General features: G+C 36.5%; 1 protein-coding gene across 1 annotated transcript in view; it reads right to left on the minus strand.

Annotated features, from left to right (window-relative positions):
- Positions 1 to 936: 936 nt before the first annotated feature.
- dbh (dopamine beta-hydroxylase (dopamine beta-monooxygenase)) overlaps positions 937 to 20,450 on the minus strand; it is a 32,129-nt gene continuing 12,615 nt past the window's right edge. Inside the window, exons 5-12 of the mRNA XM_056466960.1 lie at positions 19,997 to 20,099; positions 17,460 to 17,626; positions 14,786 to 14,929; positions 10,884 to 10,922; positions 10,570 to 10,629; positions 7,914 to 8,041; positions 4,312 to 4,471; positions 937 to 1,467 (exon numbers count right to left, since the gene is read on the minus strand). Of these exons, the coding sequence (XP_056322935.1) occupies positions 1,333 to 1,467; positions 4,312 to 4,471; positions 7,914 to 8,041; positions 10,570 to 10,629; positions 10,884 to 10,922; positions 14,786 to 14,929; positions 17,460 to 17,626; positions 19,997 to 20,099 (936 nt within the window). The 3' untranslated portion in view covers positions 937 to 1,332. The remainder of the gene's footprint in view (positions 1,468 to 4,311; positions 4,472 to 7,913; positions 8,042 to 10,569; positions 10,630 to 10,883; positions 10,923 to 14,785; positions 14,930 to 17,459; positions 17,627 to 19,996; positions 20,100 to 20,450) is intronic.

Below are 20,450 nucleotides of genomic sequence, written 5' to 3' on the forward strand. Positions count from 1 at the left end.
AAGGTAGGTAGGTAGGTTAGTCAGGAATATAATGTGTGTAGTGTCAATGGTCCATCTGAAAGATAGGAGGCGGTAATGCACTTGTTAGACTGCGATCTGCCGTTAAACCACAAGAAGAAGAAGAAGAATTGTGCCTTGTCTAGCTTTGTACGTATTTATGTTGTTCCTTTGTCGGTAAGTCTCTTGTGTTTTTATGCCATGTAGTTGTTTCTAGTTTGTTACGTTCATTCAGTTCAGTGTAAATAAACTGCACTTGGGTTTATTTAAACTCGCCGTTCAGTGGTCATCCGTTACAAAATGAGACTTGGCTATTGTAAATAATTAAAATGTAATTAAATATCGCATTATTAATAGTTTTACTTCTCTCTTTTTTTTTTACTTATTTTAATTATTGCAAGTGTAAATAAAAATATCCCACAATGCACTCAAATTTCGGTCCCACTTTATATTAAGTGGCCTTAACTAATATGTACTTACTCTAATAATTCGTTACAATGTACTCATTGTGTAAATACATGTATTTACTGTGTACTTATGCTTGATTAAATACCAGTATGTAATTACACCTGCAATTAATTTCTATAATTACATTTGTAAATACACTGTTAACCATGCCTTACACCTTAACCCATCCTTAAACACACCCACACCACCAAACCGGTCCATACCCCTATCCCAACTCAAGAGCACCACAAGTGTTCTCAAATACATTATGAACACAATAAGTACATTGTATTTATTTTTTGATGCAAATACATAGTAGTTAAGGACACTTAATATAAAGTGGGACCCAAATTTCAAATGAGGCATAAGAATTGTAAATGATATCAACTTTTGTACTTACAGTATGTCATAAGAAACACACACAAACAAAAACACATTGTTTCAATTAGTTTTTTTTAATTATTTATTAATTGTATTTTTTATTAGATCACTACAGTTTAGCATTCTACTAGTTAAAATGTTTATCATGCATAAACGCAAATTTCTTTGTTTGCTATCAGTTAAAACAATAGTTCATGTTCTACATTTTATTCACCTCATAATTTTCACCCTCAAGAGAAGAATAGGTTTTAAAGTTATAAGTAAAAGCAAAGACTCACATTTGTTTTGTTTAGTTTTTTTTGCAGTAGCTGCTGCTTGCTGTATTTTTATCATATTTTGCAGAATTAAATGATAATTTCTAAGAATAAATAGTTCTTCAGTGTTCAAATCGTGACATAGTCTTCAATAACAGTCTAAACACAAAGCAGTTGTTGAGTAATTAATTGTGGAGAGTGTAATGCACAGGCTGCTGTGTGGATCTTGAGCTTCAGAAGGTAAAGGTGCAGATCAGCCGCTGCTGTCTGCTCGCACCTCTGTAGGGTTGTCGTTATTAGCGGCCGTTCTTCTGTTTAATTCACATGGGTATGGAGCTCTCTGGAGCTGCGCTGTCACCACCGGGATCTCCTGCTTCTCCCAGTCACCCTGAGAAAAGATGTGCTACTGTCAGGACCACCCTGACATTGAGGAGATTGTTCATTAAAGTAATATATATATATATATATATATATATATATATATATATATATATATATATATATATATATATATATATATACATACAAACAAAATAATATACATTAGATGAAATCTCAGAGCTCTCTGACCCTCCATAGACAGCATGAAACCTCCAAGGAGCCAAAAAACATTCAGACTTCAACTGTAATCAGAGGAAGCTGCCAAAAACCCATAAAATCAGCTTGTTAGCCAGTGTCTTCCATGTTAGATCAGGGTGTGCGTTTACTACAGGTAATACGATGACTGCATGATGGGCTGTAGGTTCTAATTGCAACACATCATAGTGCCTGTAGTAAACCAAGATAGACTGTAGGTGTGTGGCAAGTGGGCGGGGCCGAGAGCCGTTGGAACGGAATGAAGCCGAGGCTTGAATGACAATGAGAAGCACCTGCACCGCACACCGGCCTCGAGTCCCACGGAGGAGCTCTGGACTATAAAAGGAGGAGAAACAGTCCCAGTTGACATTGTTTTTGGTTGTTTTTCTGGACTTCGAATGCCTGCTTATTGTTGCTGTCTCTGGAGGATGAGAGCTCTCAGATTTCATCTAAAATATTGTCATTTTTGTTCTGAAGATAAACAAAGGTCTCAGGGGATTCAGGGGGACATAAGGGAGAGTTATTAAGTAGTAATTAATCCTATTTTGGGGTAAACTAACCCTTTAAGTACAGTGCTGTGAAAAAGTTTTGGCCCCCATTGTAATGGAGTTACAGTAGCAGGACCTCAAACTGTCCTATTGTGTTATGTATATCAGCAAAGTTTCAAAATGATTTAATTCCTTTACAGCCCTAGTTTTCTTAAAGTCAGCATGAACCAGATGTCAAATATTATGACGTATTTATAACCCGTGTGGGTTTCCTCCGGGTGCTCCGGTTTCCCCCACAGTCCAAAGACATGTGGTACAGGTGAATTGGGTAGGCTAAATTGTCTGTAGTGTATGTGTGTGAATGAGTGTGTATGGATGTTTCCCAGAGATGGGTTGCGGCTGGATGGGCATCCACTGCGTGAAACATGTGCTGGATAAGTTAGCGTTTCATTCCGTTGTGGCGACCCCGAATTAATAAAGGGACTAAGCTGAAAACAAAACGAATGAGTTTAGTTGCAAAAACCTCTAAATGCCATCTGAAATTTTCTCCTAAAATGAGAATTTTTTTCAGCCCCTTATGTTTATGTTCGGTTATTTTGCTTTAAAGGCAATAAAAAGAACTTATTTGTCACTATGAAGGTATTTAGAGGTTTTTGCATCTAAACTCTTTTATATATATATATATATATTAGTGGTGGGCCGTTATCGGCGTTAACATGCTGCATTAACGCGAGACTTTTATTAGGCGATTAAAAAAAATATCACTGTTAATATATTCTCAAAGTTGGTTTGGGAGCTGGGTCTGTTCTACGCAAGCTATGATGACTTTCACCTTGATTTATTAGTGCGGATGTATACCGAATTGCACTGAAGGAGGCGAAAACGAGTCTTCGAACTTGTGTGTATTCCTACTGTGAAATTACCACATCAAACGTGACGTGCTAACATAGATGCAGTTCACTAGAGTGAATCTGATTAATGTTAGCTCCACATCTAACTATCAGCCACCTGTAGAGTTTATGCGTTCGAGTAAAACATACAAATAAAATGGAGCGGGTGCTTTTTAAAATGAATGACGGTGAATGAAAGTCCCTTGTAATAACTCTTCTAAAACCCTTTTCCTGATCTTTCTGAATGAAATGCCTATTTTACTACAGCCAATCCACTTGAAGTAGAAAAAACAAGCCACGCCCACTGTTCATTCGTTCATTTTCTTTTCGGCTTTGTCGCTTTATTAATCCAGGGTCGCCACAGCGGAATGAACCGCCAACTTATCCAGCACGTTTTTACGCAGCAGATGCCGCAACCCATCTCTGGGAAAACACCCACTGTTTTCTCATTTAATATTCCATTCCTCTAGGAACTTTGTCACAATATGAAAAAAATCGGTTGCAGCTTTCGATTTGTGTGGACTTTATTAACTATTAGGAGTTTATTAAAGTAGATAAATGGGCAGTGCAGTAGGAAGCGATGCCGCCTCACAGCAAGAAGGTCGCTGGTTTGAGCCTCGACTAGGCCAGTTGGCATTTCTGTGTGGAGTTAGCATGTTCTCCCCGTGTTCGCGTGGGTCTCATCCAGGTGCTCCAGTTTCCCCCACAAGTCCAAAGACATGCGCTTTAGGTGTATTGGGTAAGCTAAATTGTCGTGTGTGGGTGTTTCCCAGTGATGGAAGGGCATCCGCTGTATAAAACTTATGCTGAATTAGTTGGCGGTTCATTCCACTTTGGCAACCTCAGATTAATAAGGAAAGAAAATAAATTAAGTAGATAATTGTTTATTAATAGTGATAATTTAACGTTAAAATATAGTGTGACCGAAAAAACAAACAAACAAAACTAATCACAAGCTCTTAATGTAAACACAGCTCTCGACGAACTCTCTTATAATTTTGCTTAAACCTTTCCTAACTTTATTAACAATTATTTTAGCTTAATGTGGTATTTGTAAGGAATTGGATGAAACCAGAGTGTGGCTCTGAGAGAGTTTTATCTTCTCACACTGCATTAACAGTTTTAAAATATAAATAGCTATTACATTTTTTTAAATGTTATTACGTCAATAGGAATGAAGAGACTCAACAACATCTACCAGGTGGAAACAGTAAAACATCGGTCAGTGAAAATGCATGTGAACGCGGTCAGAAAGAGGGCCTGAAATGCTGTACTTACAGGAAAGAGCTGTGCTGTGGACTGGTTGCAGTGCATTGAGAATGGTGCTGTGATGTAGAGGGAGTTCAGCACCTCTCCACTGAAACTGTCCCAGGATACTGAGGAGAACTGCTCTTCCACAGAGGTCTGAGGACAACTGCAGCTCTCACGGCCCTGAAACCTACAGTACAACATCCAAACTCAACATAACACAGACAAAAACACAATGCTTTTTCACCTACTGTACCTCTACATTTTAGGCTTTTCACTGTAAAAATCGAGTTACTTTACTTTAAAAAAGTGAGTAAACCTGCCTTAAAAACATGTTGATTTTACTTAAAAAAGGACAGTAAACTCATTGAGTTAACTTTTAGAATTATGCACATAGTTTGTTTACTTAATAATAATAAGTCAACAAGTTTTTTACTCTCTTTTTTAAGTAAAGTTAACTTTACTTCACTGTCGCTTTTGACAGTGTAAGGTAAATAATTTACCCAAAAATGAAAATTAACCCATAATTTACTCGTCCTCAAACCATCCTCAGTGTTGAAATGACTTTCTTTTTTCAGACAAACACAGTCATAGTAGTTTTAAATTTCATCCATGCTCTTCCATGCTATTGTGCTGAATAGTGGCTCTAATTTTGAAGCTTCTAAGAGCACATACGGTAAATTCATTGTCAAACCTCTAAGACAGTGTTTCCCAACCCTGTTCCTGGAGGCACACCAACAGTTCATGTTTTGGATGTCTCCCTCATCTGACCCATTAACTTCAGGTTTTGGAGTCTCTTCTAATGCAGAGTTTCCCAACCCTGTTCCTGAAGGCGTGCCAACAGTACACATTTTTATCCTCTCCCTAATCAAACACACCTGAATCAACTCATCAGAACATTGGAAGAGACTCCAAAACCTGAAGTTAATGGGTCAGATGAGGGAGACATCCAAAACATGAACTGTTGGTGTGCCTCCAGGAACAGGGTTGGGAAAAACTGCTCTAAGAGGCCAGTGGTTTAACACAGGTCTTATGAAGTGGATCGGTGTGTTTTTGTTCCAAAATTATAAACTTAAATCACTGACTTCCAGCTACTGTTGAATGCATGTTCCTAAGACAAATTTGTACTGACCAGAGTTGGGTGTAACGCGTTCCACAGTATCGCTTTACTGTAATCTAATTACATTTTTGAGGAATGCAGTAATGTAACAAGTTACATTTTACATTTGTGTCATTTGATTAGATACTAAAGTCAGTGTAATTGCGTTCCTTTTGTTACAAATAAAATATTTAGAAGAAAAAACAGCTTCTTTTAAATCACGCTTTCTGCTGCAAAGTCAGTTAATAAGCATGCGCTTTTACATTGGTGGAGAACGCGAGCTGAAATGGTTACTGTCTAGAGTGGTTGCGTCTTCAAGTGGAAAACAGACATTATTTTGATTTTATTGAGCGTAAAAACTAAAATATTGCTGTGAAATGCAGTCTATGCCCAGTCTCTAAAGATCTTTTGACTGCTTTTAACTCGACCAGCAGCTTGAACAGAAAGCATTTTAAGACAATTCTCATCACCAAGGAGGACACCGGTGCCCAGAAACATGGCGGCCTAACTTAGCCTAAACAGGCTGAAATGGATTTTGGTGCAGGATCGGGAGTGAAGGTATCTTCTGAATGTGAAGAGAAGCATTGCTGCTTATGGGGCCGTTCACAAATCCCGTCTTTTGCGCATACGCGTGCAGATTGGGAGCGCATAATGCGTGCACTCACATTTCCCAGGCGCCCCGGTTGAAAACCGTCTGTCACGTGACAAAAACTGACCGATCAGTTTGATACTTTGTAAGGAATATACACATTTCAGTAGACTAATTAACTCAAACAAACACAGAACACCCAAACACTGCAGTGCTTTTTCATACTATGGATGTCAGTGGTTACAGGTGTCCAGTTTCCTTCATGTCCTTCTTTTGTGTTAAAAAAAAAAGACAAACGGGTTTAGAACAAGTGAATGATGAGAGAATGTTCAGTTGTGGGCGAACTCTTTAAGTCTTTTGAATATGTAAAGCTGCTGTGATCAACCCATTGTAATGTTTTTGAGTGAATATTAAATTACTGAAAGAGCTGCAGTTTATTTAGTATTTTTATAGGAATATTTTATACGTTTTAAAAAAAACTTCAAAGTGAAGTAATTAGTAATCTGATTACTTTTTACATTATGTAATTAGTAATGTAATCAGATTACAATTTTCCAGTTGTAATCAATCATTTGTAATCTATTACTTTTTAACTTTTAATTTACCCAACACTGGTACTGACGCATGACTGCCGAATGATGACGTGAGATGCATTTGTAGAATGCTCTAGTGAGAGTAGATAAATGAGAATAACTGGTAACTAATTGAAAGTGGAAAACACGAAGTTGAAATGTCAGAAGGTTTCACTATAAGAGAAGAAGAGTTAAGAGTTTTTTTGCACAGATGTATTTGTTTCGACATCATTATTATGCGCCATACTTCGAGTCAGAGATCAGCCAAGAAGTTGTCTAGAATGTACGTTCTTGAGCTGTCGGAAGTCAGCAGTATGAGTTTATAATTTACAAATTAGAGACACTTTTGTTCAAGTGTTCACAGCCTGGTGGTATACGGTTTAGTTTTTACAACAGATTTAAGCACTTTTGGAAACTTTAAAAAAGGTCCACTACCCAACACCATTATACAGCATGGAAGAGACAGTTTAAAATTAGTCTGACTAGTCTTCTGACAAACAAAGTCATATATATATATATACACCGTTTTTGGGTAAACTATTACTTTGTGTTTTCAGTCTAGTCTACTTTTTTCACACTTTGTCAATTTGTGTCTGTAAATTTAAATGACATGATCTAATTTTTCCCCTGAACTGAGCCATAAATCTCCACTTCAGGAAGTCTAACCTACACCAAATGTAGGTTTTATTCAATGTATTATTCTGAAGGTTGTTACAGAGGAATTTGTTCATGGATAAATTGCTTGATTTTATACAATTATCTGATTAATGGAGAGATTAAAAAAACCCTCTTTAAAGACATTTGACTCTGATATGTCAAAAGAATTCCATATGTAAGATTTTAAAGCCACAATGCATGCACATTAGCATACTTATAATGTAACAATGCTTAATTTGCATAAAAATCTGTGACATTAAAAAACGTGATGTACAGTACTCAATCAACTGGGGAAGTATGATGATAACATTTGTTCTTTTTTTAAACACTATTCATCTGCAGTGTCTTTTGACTTTCAGAATCGGCTGATTTCACTATAGAGTCTCACAGAAATAAGCTGGAAAAATGCAATTTGTCGCTGCCAAATGTATGAATATAAATGCCATCGCCTATTCTTTTGTTTTTGCATTGCTGAAGAAAACATATTTGGTTTTTCCGTCTGATTTGATAAATGAATTGAAAGCGCTCCGCTTGTCCTCGGGCTGTTAGTCCTGAAGCCAGTCATTAGTTTCAGGTTTGCAGTTTGTTGTTGATGTTTTCAAGGTTTTCATGAAAGAGTGTCTGGAAAGTGTTCTGGACGTCACAGAGGAAAGGTTGTGTTTGCTGTTGTTAAAAATAGTGTGTGTGTGTGTGTGTGTGTGTGTGTGTTTTGTACCTGTTGATGAGACTGAAGTATTTCTGCAGGTAATCTGTGTCCACGTGGCTCTTGCACAGCTCAAGTTGCGTTCGGGGGTAATAATGAACGTAATTGACGCACATCTCCTCCATGATCCCGAAACCACCCTGTGGACAAGAGAACGCGTAGCCAATGGGTCTGAAGTGTTTTCATATATACAGTAATCAGAGTTTGGATAGAGATTGTAATATATTACTTCTTTCCAACACTGATGGTAATGGCGTCATAAGAACATAATGCACAGATTATGATGCTTTTCTGTCAGTCTTTAGTTTTACCAGTCTAGTTCCCTTTTGTTTATTTGCTGTTTCTCATTTTGAAAAGGCCATACAGGTTTGGAATGATGTGAGGGTATATAAATGAATATGTTTTTTTGTTGTTGTTGTGGAACCGTTCCTTTAATGACGTTTTCTGTGCAGTTTTGAAATCTACAGATTTTTTTTTTACTAAAATTAAAGGGATAGTTCACCTAAAATTAAACATTTGTTATCCTTTAATTATCATTGACTTGTTCTAAACCTGTCTGAGTTCATTCTTCTGCTGAACACAAAGGATGATAAACTGAAGACTGCAGCCATTGTCGATGACTGCTTTTTTCCATAGTTCTTCAGAATGTTGAAAATCTAACATTTTTGTGTGAGCTATGTTGGCTTTCAAAATCCATTTTCCAACTGACCTTTTGTACTGGAAAAACTTGCCATTTTTTTTAATTTCCAGAACAAAAGGTTCTTCATTTTATTGATTAATTTGGTAGATGAAGATGATAATGTTAAATAGTATATTTGCTTTTGAATTAAGATTTAGCATATTTTAAGTGCTTACCTGGGAGAAGTAACAAAGCAAAAATAATATTATTTATTATTAAAGGTCAATATAATATAATAGTTTATAATATAATAAATATTTTGCAGAATTAATAAAAAAATTGGATGTTTTATTTTAAACATTACCTGATTTGATTTTTGATTTATTTAGCTTTACAAAATAATCATATACTTAAAAACAATCATTTAAACACAAACACATGTCATCATGAACAAAAAATACATCCACGTATTTGCATAAAATGTGTGCGTGTGTGAACCAAAATAAAGTTTGATGAAGTATAAGCTTTAATAAATTGAAGTTACATTAAAAAAATACTATCAAATAAACCACTGAATAAAAATATATTGATATGCTGACCACAAATAAATCCTAATGTTCTATAATCTATATAATATAAAATCATACTGAACTCAAATGTGTTTTTACCAACAGCAGTTATGTTTATATATGCAACTGAGTTCAGCTTAGTTTAAAATCCCATAGTTGATGTTTGTGCAAAATGAAGAAGCCAATCAATATCTAACATCTAAATCATTTCATCCATCGTTAATAAAACTTAAAGAGATTGTACAGTAAAGGGAATGGGAATATGTAATGTTTTTAGGCACGCTTAGGAGCGCGCAATGTAAACCAATGCAAAACACCACAGAACAATTTGACCATTTTTTTAGTACTACAGTGCATCTGGAAAGTATTCATAGCGCTTCACTTTTTTCACATTTTTTGATGTTACAGCCTTATTCCAAAATGGATTCATTTAATTTATTTCCTCAACATTCTACACACAATACCCCATAATGACTATGTGAAAAAGGATTTTTTTAAATTGTTGCAAATTTATTAAAAATAAAAAACCTGAAAAATCAGTGAAGCTCTAAATTGAGCTCAGGTACATTCTGTTTCCACTAATCATTCTTGAGATGTTTCAGCAGCTAAATTGGAGTTCACCTGTGGTAAATTCAGTTGATTGGATATGATTTGAAAAGGCATACACCTGTCTACATAAGGTCCCAGGGTTGACAGTGCATGTCAAAGCACAAACCAAGCATGAAGACAAAATAATTGTCTGTAGACCTCCGAGACAGGATTGTCTCGAGGCACAAGGCTGGGGAAGGTTACAGAAACATTGTCATTCAGAAGTGGAAGATGTTTGGAACCACCAGGACTCTTCCTAAAGCAGAAATCTAACCAGAGTGATCGGGGAGAAGGGCCTTAGTCAGGGAGGTGATCAATAACCCATTGGTCACTCTGTCTGAGCTCCAGCGTTCTTCTGTGGAGAGAGGAGAACCTTACAGAAGAACAACCATCTGTGCAGCAATCCACCAATCATGCCTGTATAGTAGAGTGGCCAGACAGAAGCCACCCCCTGCCTGGAATGTGCCAAAAGGCATCTAAAGGACTTTCAGACCTTAAGAAACAAAATTCACTGGTCTGATGAGAGATGGAGAGATCTGAAAATGGCTCTACACCATCGCTTCCCATCTAACCTGATAGAGAGGTACTGCAAAGAGGAATGGGCAAAAATTTCCAAAGACAGGTGTGCCAAGCTTGTGGCATCATATTCAAAAAGACTTGAGGCTGTAATTGCTGCCAAAGGTGCATCAACAAAGTATTGACCAAAGGCTGTGAATACTTATGTACATGTGATTTTTCAGGGTTTTTAGTTTTAACAAATTTGCAACAATTTTGAGATCAATAGCATCCAGGCTACAATGTCCTGGATTCCCACAATGCATTGCGCTTTAGCGACACATTCCCATTCACTATTGGAGTCTTTATGTGATCCTGCAAAGTCTCTCAGACTCACCACAGTAACTTTGCTTCTGTCCTCGGTGTTGAATCTGCACGTCGTGAGCAGAGCATCGCCCTGTGAGAAACACCACACACACACACACGTTCACAAAGGCTATTTGTGGCGCTCCAGTGAATGTCTGTTGGCAGGTTAGCATTAAATTGGCAGCTTGAGCGAGTGTGTGGGCTCGTATTGACAGTCTGAATGCTGGAGATCTGCGTTGTTGTTCGGCTCTTAAAGCCTGCAGGCATTTTCTGTAATGTCTGCAGATTCGCTCGTTCTCGCGGTTAAATGTGCTGCAGTTCTTACATGTGTGAAGAGCAACTTACTGGCAGAACAGTCACCATCTTCTGTAAAACACGGATGATCTGGAGAAAAGAGAGAAGGTTGCAGATGTTAATTGAGGTTTGCTTGTGTGTGCGCGTGTGTGTGTGTGGAATGCGTATTTGAATAGCATTTTATGGCCTGTTATAATTATTATAATATTCATCAAACTCTTTTCGTATAGCACAAAATGTTCTTTGTGGTGTCAAAAAGGTTCTTTGAATTATTCAAATTCTTTATACTAATAAAAAAATATTTTTAAAGAACTTTTATGTGCTATTCTGAACCTAAATAGTTGTTCTGTTGAGAGATTTTTAACTGGTGTTTATGTAAAATATAAGAAAAATTATTAAATAAATACAGTTGTTTATCAGATTATTATTTAATAATTAAAATATTAAAATAAATAATCAAACATTTATTTAAATTATTAAGCGCACATTGATTTAAAATACTTTAATAATATAAATAATAATAATAATGGCCATCCGGGTCACGGCACCAATTCTGTCCAGAGACATGCGATATAAGTGAATTGGATAAACTAAATAGTGTTTGAGTGTGTGGGAATGTGAGAGTGTATGGGGGTTTCCCAGTACTAGGTTGCGGCTGGAAGGGCATCCGCTGTGTAAAACATATGCTGGAATACTTGGTGGTTCATTCCACTGTGGCATCCCCTGATGAATAAAGGGACTAATCTGAAGGAAAATACATGAATGAATAATAATAATGACCATCCGGGTCACGGCACCAATTCAGTGTGTATATACATATGTTTGTGTGTTAACGTATATGTATATTTAAACACGACACGGTGGCTCAGTGGTTAGCACTGTCACCTTACAGTAAGAGGTTGCTGGGTCGAATCCCAGCTGGGCCAGTTGGCATTTCTGTGTGGAGTTTGCATGTTCTCCTTGTGTTCGCGTGTGTTTTCTTCAGTTTCCCCCACAGTCCAAAGACATGCGCTATAAGTGAATTGGATAAAGTTGACTTTAGTGTATGAGTGTGTGTGTAAATGTAAGAGTGTATAGGTGTTTCCCAGTACTGGGTTGCAGCTGGAAGGGCATCCGCTGTGTAAAACATATGCTGGAATCGTTGGTGCTTCATTCCTCTGTGGCGACCCCTGATGAATAAAAGGACTAAGCTGAAGGAAAATGTATGAATGAATAATAATAATGGCCATCCGGGTCACGGCACCAATTCAGTGTGTATATACATATGTTTGTGTGTACTATGTATGTTTATCAGATATAAATAAACATGGTGCGATGCGGCTGAGTGATTAGCACTGTCGCCTCACAGCAAGAAGGTCGCTAGTTTGAGTACCGGCTGAACCAGTTGGCATTTCTGTGTGGAAATAGTTGCCAGTTCATTCCGCTGTGGTGACCCCTGATAAATAAGGGACTAAGCTGAAGGAAAATGAATGAATATACATAAACATGCACATATATGTATGTATTTATATATAAAACTTTTAGCTGCAATACTAATTAAAAATACATATGAATGTATATGTAAATATTTAATAATATATATGACAAAAGAGTAAGGGTAAGATGAACTGTGTAAAGAATCACCTTAAATATACACTTCCCTTTACATATTTGCAATGTGCTATTCCAAAGGCTATGAATTTAGATTTTGGGCTGTCCAAAAATAGATTTAGCTGCATCCAATCTTTTCAACTTGCAGTTTTTCTCTGCACTTGTACAGTAAACGTGATATGAACAGTAACAATGGTGTTGTTTTACCATATCAATTTGAGGGCAAGTCTCCATCCTTTTGAAGTGCATGAAAAGTGGATTTGCTTTTGCAGCAGAAAACAGCATCAACAACATGAACCAAACTCCTCCAGGCCTCAGAAACAACTACAGTCTTCCAGGATCAAAGTATGTGTTGTTTATGAACAGCCATTGAAGAGCATAGATTGGCATTGTGTACATGTGTTATAAACCTATGTAGGATCCCAAATAGAAATCTGATTCATGAAAATATATGCAAATTACATATGACAGTTCATATTTGAATTTTACATTTATAAAATGGCATATTTGGGTCATATATATTCCAAAATATTGCAAGAACGGAGGCTGCATATATTTTTCCAACCATTACAAATATGTACATAAACACTCATCGGCCACTTTATTAGGTACACCTTACTGGTACTGGGTTGGACCCCCTTTAGCCTTCAGAACTGCCTTAATCCTTCTTGGCATAGATTCAACAAGGTACTGGAAATATTCCTGAGAGATTTTGACATGACAGCATCACGCAGTTGCTGCAGATTTGTTAGCTGCACATCCATGACAAGAATCTCCCCTTCCACCACATCCCAAAGGTGCTCTATTGGATTGAGATCTGGTGACTGTGGAGGCTGTTTGAGTACAACTCATTGTCATGTTCAAGAAACCAGTCTGAGATGATTCATGCTTGATTGGCTAATTAGAAATTTTCGTTAACGAGCAGTAAGACAGGTGTACCTAATAAACCAGTGAGTGTATAAAATTAAAACTAATATATTTGTACATAATTATAGATGGGATTTCGATGTGTGATGGATCTACAATGTAAAAATCGCAGGGTTCCACAAAATTCATTCATGTTGTCCTAACACAAATCGATTAAGTTAACATTTGAACATAATTCATTGAACATAAAACAACAATTAAGTTGTCCCAAAAAAATCTTAAGAATTGTTGTTTCAGTTCAGTTTAAATAAGTAGTTTGAACAAGCAGCATTTTTATGGAGTGTAGAACACTGAAATTACTGCGCTCCTCTTTGACCTAAATTATTTAATTATATATAGTGCATAAATATTTAAGTATAGTCTGAAATTTTAAGTCGGCATTTAAATAATTTCACAACACGTTTACACGCTCATGTCTGGTGTTGATTAATGGTCATATGACATGTAGGTCAATTAAAAATAAGTGTTGTTTTTCATTTTAAATTAATTTGTTACCTTTCCATTAAGAATTTAATCTTTTTATTATTATTAAATTATACACCATCAGCATTTTCCTCAGTTTGGGATTCTCTTAGCTTAATTAAAGCAAAAATACAGTTAAAACAGTAGGACAATAGCTAATTTTACAAATTGAGAATTGATTAGATCAGTGTTTCTCAACCATGTTCCTGGAGAACCACTAATACTGCATGTTTTGGATGTCTCCTTTGTCCCACCTATTACAGGTCTTTCAGTCTCTGCTAATGAGCTGATGATCTGAATCAGGTGTGATTGGTTAAGAAGAGATGAGGTACGTCCCAAATCGCATACTTATGCACAATTCTAAGCCGTTTTGTAGTATAAATAGTGTAAGTAGTGCATTCACACTGAAAACTAAACCTTTAAAATGAAATGTGCTATGTTGGACACTTCACGCACTCAACGGCCGCTGCTTTGCTCATGTAGCGGATGGGGTGGAGCTTTCGGTCATTAATTTGGCAACAGTCAAACGTCATCAGGGAAACAGTGTGAGTTTCCACTTAGTAAAAAAAACTTTAGTGTTCCAATTGGGCCGACACTACATTCATATACTATGCAATTGAGTGTATAAGTGCATAGTGTGCCATTTGGGATGCAGCTATGGATAATGAGCAGAGCTGGTGGTCCTCCAGGAACGTGGTTGAGAAACACTGGATTAGAATATAGAAAGTGGGTGTGGTCTTTATGTAAGTGGTTGGCAGGGATTGGTTGAAAAATAAAAAGGCTTGGTAATTTCATCAGAAAGGGGAAGTCATTTCAGATGCGTAGTTGATGATACATTATGATAAAAGATTACAGCAAAACTTTTTATTTACAATGACATTTACTCTTGAGTTGTCTATAATAAGGCTAGGAACATGCATAAAGGTACATATTTAAATTTAATGTTATGAATACAAACTTATAGTTGTGGATACCTGGTAATGTGTGCTGAAATGTTTGTCCTCCTGCACCACCTCCACCTCTCGACCTCCTCGCACCAAGACGGTCCTGACCCCGAGACCGGCCAAATGAGTGTGCAGCTGGGATGCAAAGATGTGTATGCCCCCTACTGGAAGAGCCTGGAGGAGACATTACACTGCTTAATAACTCTTATTTTCACATTTTATGGAAGTATGTGTATCAACTCCAGTGTATCCAAACAAGAGCAATGTTGGAATGGGAATTGGATTAATACAACCCAGCATTATTTATAGTGTCAATAATTCAGGCTGTCATCATCAGTCTGCCCTTTAATTTTAGATAGAATAAATAAAATGTAATTATTGCATCTTTAAAAAGACATTCATCTATTCTATATTTCATCTAGTTTATACACTAATAATTGCTGGGCTAACTTGACGTTGGATAAAACATGGATAAAACCTACTGTTTCAGTTCAATTTAAATTACGTTCGATTTAAACCATTGCGTTTATCCATATTTGACCCGATGTCGGGTTAATGCAACCCATAATTTTTATAGATTAGTAAATACTTTGATCTGAAAACACTAATTAATAATAATAATAATAATAATAATAATAAATGGCCTGCTGTAAATGATGGGTTGTTATAACCCTATGTTGGGTCAAGTATGGACAAACGTAACTTTTTTTAGTGAAAAAATGTATTAGTAGATTGTAGTGGTCGACCAATACGTGAAGTTTCACAAACTAATTTCAAGAGGAGCATGTGATATGATTGATCGCAGCTGGTCTCTTATCTATAATCATTAGTTAGCCAATCAGATTAATCCAAATTTACTATAAGTACTCCCTTAAATTCATTTTCCAAAGAAACCCTCCATCCACCCCATCTCCCCCTTTCCTCCTTTACCAGGGGAAGCTCCTGAGAACTACCTGATCTCATACCCACTACATGCTCATTGACCAGGCGGGAGCCCTGGGCTCAATTATCTCCGAGCTCAGGATTCTCTCCCGGGACAGCATGCCAAACCTTCTATTAATATCAAGCAATATCTAAGTACGAACTCTCTAATGGATTTTCTGATAATAGATATGTTGGACCGTACTTGCCAATAAATCCTCTTTATTAACTGGTTTTTAAAATGAATACTGGAGGGGAAAAGTAAACATGACATAAAAATAAATACACTAAATTTGGGTAAATTAAAGACACACATTCTCCCCCTGTTGGCGTGGGTTTCCTCTGGGTGCTCTGGTTTCCCCCACAAGTCCAAAGACGTGGTATAGGTGAATTGTGTAAGCTAAATTGTCTGTTTCCCAGTGATTGGTTGCAGCTGGAAGGGCTTCCACTGCGCAAAACATATGCTGGATAAGTTGGCGGTTCATTCCGCTGGGGCGACCCCTGATTAATAAAGGGACTAAGCCAAAACGAAAATGAATGAATCAAAGAATGAAGACACACATGAAGGAGAAGAAATGTTGGGTCAAATATGGACAAACTCAACTGTTGGGTATTTTAATTGGAAGAAAAATTTGTAAAAAGATGGATCGCCATCATAACCCAACTTTGGGGATGTCCATATTTGACCCAACATTTTTTAGAGTGTAACAAGAACACTATATTCATTCATTCATTCATTCATTTTCTTTTCGACTTAGTCCCTTTATAAATCTGGGGTCGCCACAGTGAAATGAACCGCTAACTTATCCAGCATGTTTTACGCAGCGGATGCCGTTTCAGCTGCAACCCATCACTGGGAAACATTCATACACTCATTCACACACATACACTATGGCCAATTTAGCTTACTCAATTCACCTGTACCGCATGTCTTTGGACTTGTGGGGGAAACTGGAGCACCCAGAGGTGAACACAGGGAGAACATGCAAATTCCACACAGAAATGCCAACTGACCTAGCTGAGGCTCGAACCAGCGACCTTCTTGCTGTGAGGCAATTGTGCTACCCACTGCGCCACCGTGCTTGCTGCCCCAACACTATTTTCTATTTATTAATTACTGAACTTTGTCATCTTACTACTTTAAATCAGATTCCATAGCTGTTTTTAGAGCAGTTTTTCTCAACCCTGTTCCTGAAGGCACACCAACACCACACATTTTCAACCTCTCCCTAATCAAACACTCCTGAATGAACTCATCAGAACATACAGTAAGAAGAGACTCCAAAACATAAAGTTAATGGGTTAGAGAAGGAAGACATCCAAAATATGTAGTGTTGGTGTGCCTCTAGGAAAAGGGTTGGGAAACACTGTTTTGGAGCGTTCTGATTGTTTTGTTTTTTTCTTAATAGCAACTTTTCCTGTTGATGCTATTAGTACAAACAAACGACCGACTTGAAGTTACACAATATGTCTTACATAACAACATTTTGTTTTCAATCTCTTTCCACCGTGGGCTGCTTTATTAGACTTTTATTACACCTTAATAAGGAGTATTTTTCTTTTTTAGTAGAAAATCTCTCGCAATCAAATACTGTGGTGAAAATCAACCTTCATTCATTTTCAGGACACCACCCAATGTGTTTTAATTGAATTGAAAGTCCGAGTGCGGTTAGAAGTATTAGTCTTGTAGTCGAGACTGTAGCAGCTTTAGGTTGCATCTTGAATTTCTCCGGCTGGCTTGAGTGAAGTGCAGTATTTGGGGATGTTTGTGAGAAGTTCAGACCGTCTGTGTGCATTTGGCGGTGCAGTATCCAGTGAGCTGGAAAGAGCGCTGGCGGGGGGGAATGGCCATGACAGGAGTATAGACCAGCCCGAGCTCCATGATGCCTGCGTCAAACCTCCGTAGAGACGGACTGTACCATAAACGAATGCCCGAGGAGTCCCTCCGTCCTGCCACAAACACACAGAATGAGTGAAGAAATAAAGAGTTTTGCATTCACAAATGAAAGCAAGTTGACTGGAGAAGAGATTGGATAAAAAAATGGGGGGAAACATTAGTTACATATTAGCAGATTAGCTTTAGAAGATTCCCATTCCACTTTTTAAAATGGGCTACATGTGTAGGTCATGCTTTACAATAAGGTTTCATTAGTTTTTTTATTAATCATAGTTCAACATTTACTAATGCATTAATAAAATCCAAATTCATGTTTGTTAAGATTAGTTAATGCACTGTGAATTAACATGAACTAACAATGAACAACTGTTTTTCCAGCCAATTCGATGCTGTTATCATCCAACTACATGGTTAATCAGCTATAGATCACATACGGCTGTGGCCAGAAGTTAACGAGAGTTGTTTATATTATTTATTATATTTCCCATTAATTGTATTTTATTAACGTCTAGCTCTACCCCAACCCTAAACCCAACCATCACAGTATACAACATAGATCTGGATCTGGAGTCTTCTTTATTAGTATCACTGATTAGCCATGTGGATGGATGATCACAGCCTTCTGAGCCTACCAGTAGGCGCAGAAGGCCCCCCTACTGGCCCATATCTATCAGCTGATGACCACTGATAACGCCCATTTAATTGAGTGATATCATTCGAAGCGGGTGGGTTTTTCTGGTTTTTCTTATGTCAATCAGTGTATAAATAATCATTCAGGCATGTTAAAGACTAGAGTCATTTGATGGTATATTAAAAAGACTATATTTAAGAATCTAAAATACAAATTAAATGTCATTTTTAATTTTAAGGTGTCCTTGTTACACATTTTCCATGGATTTACTACAGTAATTACAATTAATTATAAATAATTACATAAGTAATGTGTTTGTTTTGCTATTAGACTAATTAGATTAGTTATAAATTATATTATTACATTTAAATTGTTTAAATTCTTCAATTTGTGCATGGCTTTTCTGTTTTTGTTTGTTTAAAGCAGGCTTATTAGATCTCTTGGTACACAGGAAGTACTAGACTCATTTTTAATTTAAGCAATACAAAGTGTAAAAAGCGCAAAATGATCTAGGATTCTGAACATAGTCAATTGACCAAATGACCAAGTTAACCAAAAAATGTCCAACCAGCTACAGTATATCAAAAATACTGGTCTGAAGTATTTGACACAGTTTGTGTCCTTGTTGTGTTCCTGAAATAAGTAGAGGGTTGTGGTAATGAACTTCAAGACTTTTCAAGACTACTGTAAATATGTCATTCAGTGTATAAATAATAATTTATATTACAAAATAAATCTTGTCAGGCATGTTTAAGACTAGAGTCGTATGATGGCATATTAAAAAGACTATATTTAATTATCTAAAATGCTAATTAATTGTCATTTTAAATGTTTATGCTAAGCTATAATCATTTAAAAATGTTTGAATCATTTTAAATAGATGTACAGCTGAAATCAGAATTATTAAACCCCTTTGAGTTTTTTTTTTCCTTTTTTAAATATTTCCCAAATGATGTTTAACAGAGCAAGGAAATTTTCACAGTATGTCTGACAATATTTTTTCTTCTGAAGAAAGTCTTATTTGTTTTATTTCAGCTAGAATAAAAGCAGTTTTTAAATTTTTAAAAGCCATTTTAAGGTCTTTAAGCTGTTCTGATAGTCTACAGAACAAACCATCGTTATACAATAACTTGCCTAATTACCCTAACCTGACTAGTTAACCTAATTAACCTACTTAAGCCTTTAAATGTCACTTTAAGCTGTATAGAAGTGTCTTGATAAATATCTAGTCAAATATTATTTACTGTCATCATGGCAAAGATAAAATAAATCAGTTATTAGAAATGAGTTATTAAAACTATTATGTTTAGAAATGTGTTGAAAAAATCTTCTCTCCGTTAAACTGAAATTGGGTGAAAAAATAAACGGGGGCTAATAATTCTGACCTGAACTGTATAACAAAATTTAGTAACATTATATTACACATTTTGTATTTCCTACAGTATTTACAATTAATTACACAAGGTTATATAAATAATACAGGATTTGTGTGTTGCTATTAGACAGATTGTATTAGTTATAAGTTTTCATTCTTAATTTTGTATATAGTTTACTTTTTTAAGCAGGGTAAACTATATATACTTTTTTAAATAACTTGTGGAGGCACCTATAATTTTGATTTAAAGTATAGTTAGCAACATAATGTGTAAACATCACAAAATGATGCAGCATTCTGAACATAGCCATAGTCAACTGACCATATGAGTGGATCTGTTTACCAGAATTGTTCCACTAGCTATATCAAAAACACTGGTCAGAAGTATTTGACATAGTTTGTGTCCTTGTTGTGTACCTGAAATAAGTAGAGGGTTGTGGTAATGAACTTCGAGACGAAGAAACCTAGAAGCTCCTTCTCCTCCCATAGGCAAACCAGCGTCAGCAGGATAGTAGAACGGCTGTACAGACACACTTTATATGAACTTTAAAAAGATTGATTGCGATGCAGTGTAGCTTCTGATTTATGCTTTGCAGGCTAAAAGATATTTGAGCCAATGCACAAGAAGCTTATGCCAACTCCGACTCTGCCAGAGTCATAAAAGCCCTGTAGATCCATGACAGTTCATGACCGTCATTTCAGACTTATGAAGGACGGCGAAGTCAAAACCTAAACCTTTATCTGTCTACTTTAAGACTCGTGAAAAGACCGTTTTACGTAACTGTCCTACTTCCACCTCCAGTTTCTCGCCCCATTCCCATTTCTCTCTCCATCACACTCTCCTGGCTCTCACCCACTCCCCCTCCTTCTC

This window comes from Danio aesculapii, chromosome 10 (assembly GCF_903798145.1).
Source record: "Danio aesculapii chromosome 10, fDanAes4.1, whole genome shotgun sequence".
Lineage (NCBI taxonomy): Eukaryota > Metazoa > Chordata > Actinopteri > Cypriniformes > Danionidae > Danio > Danio aesculapii.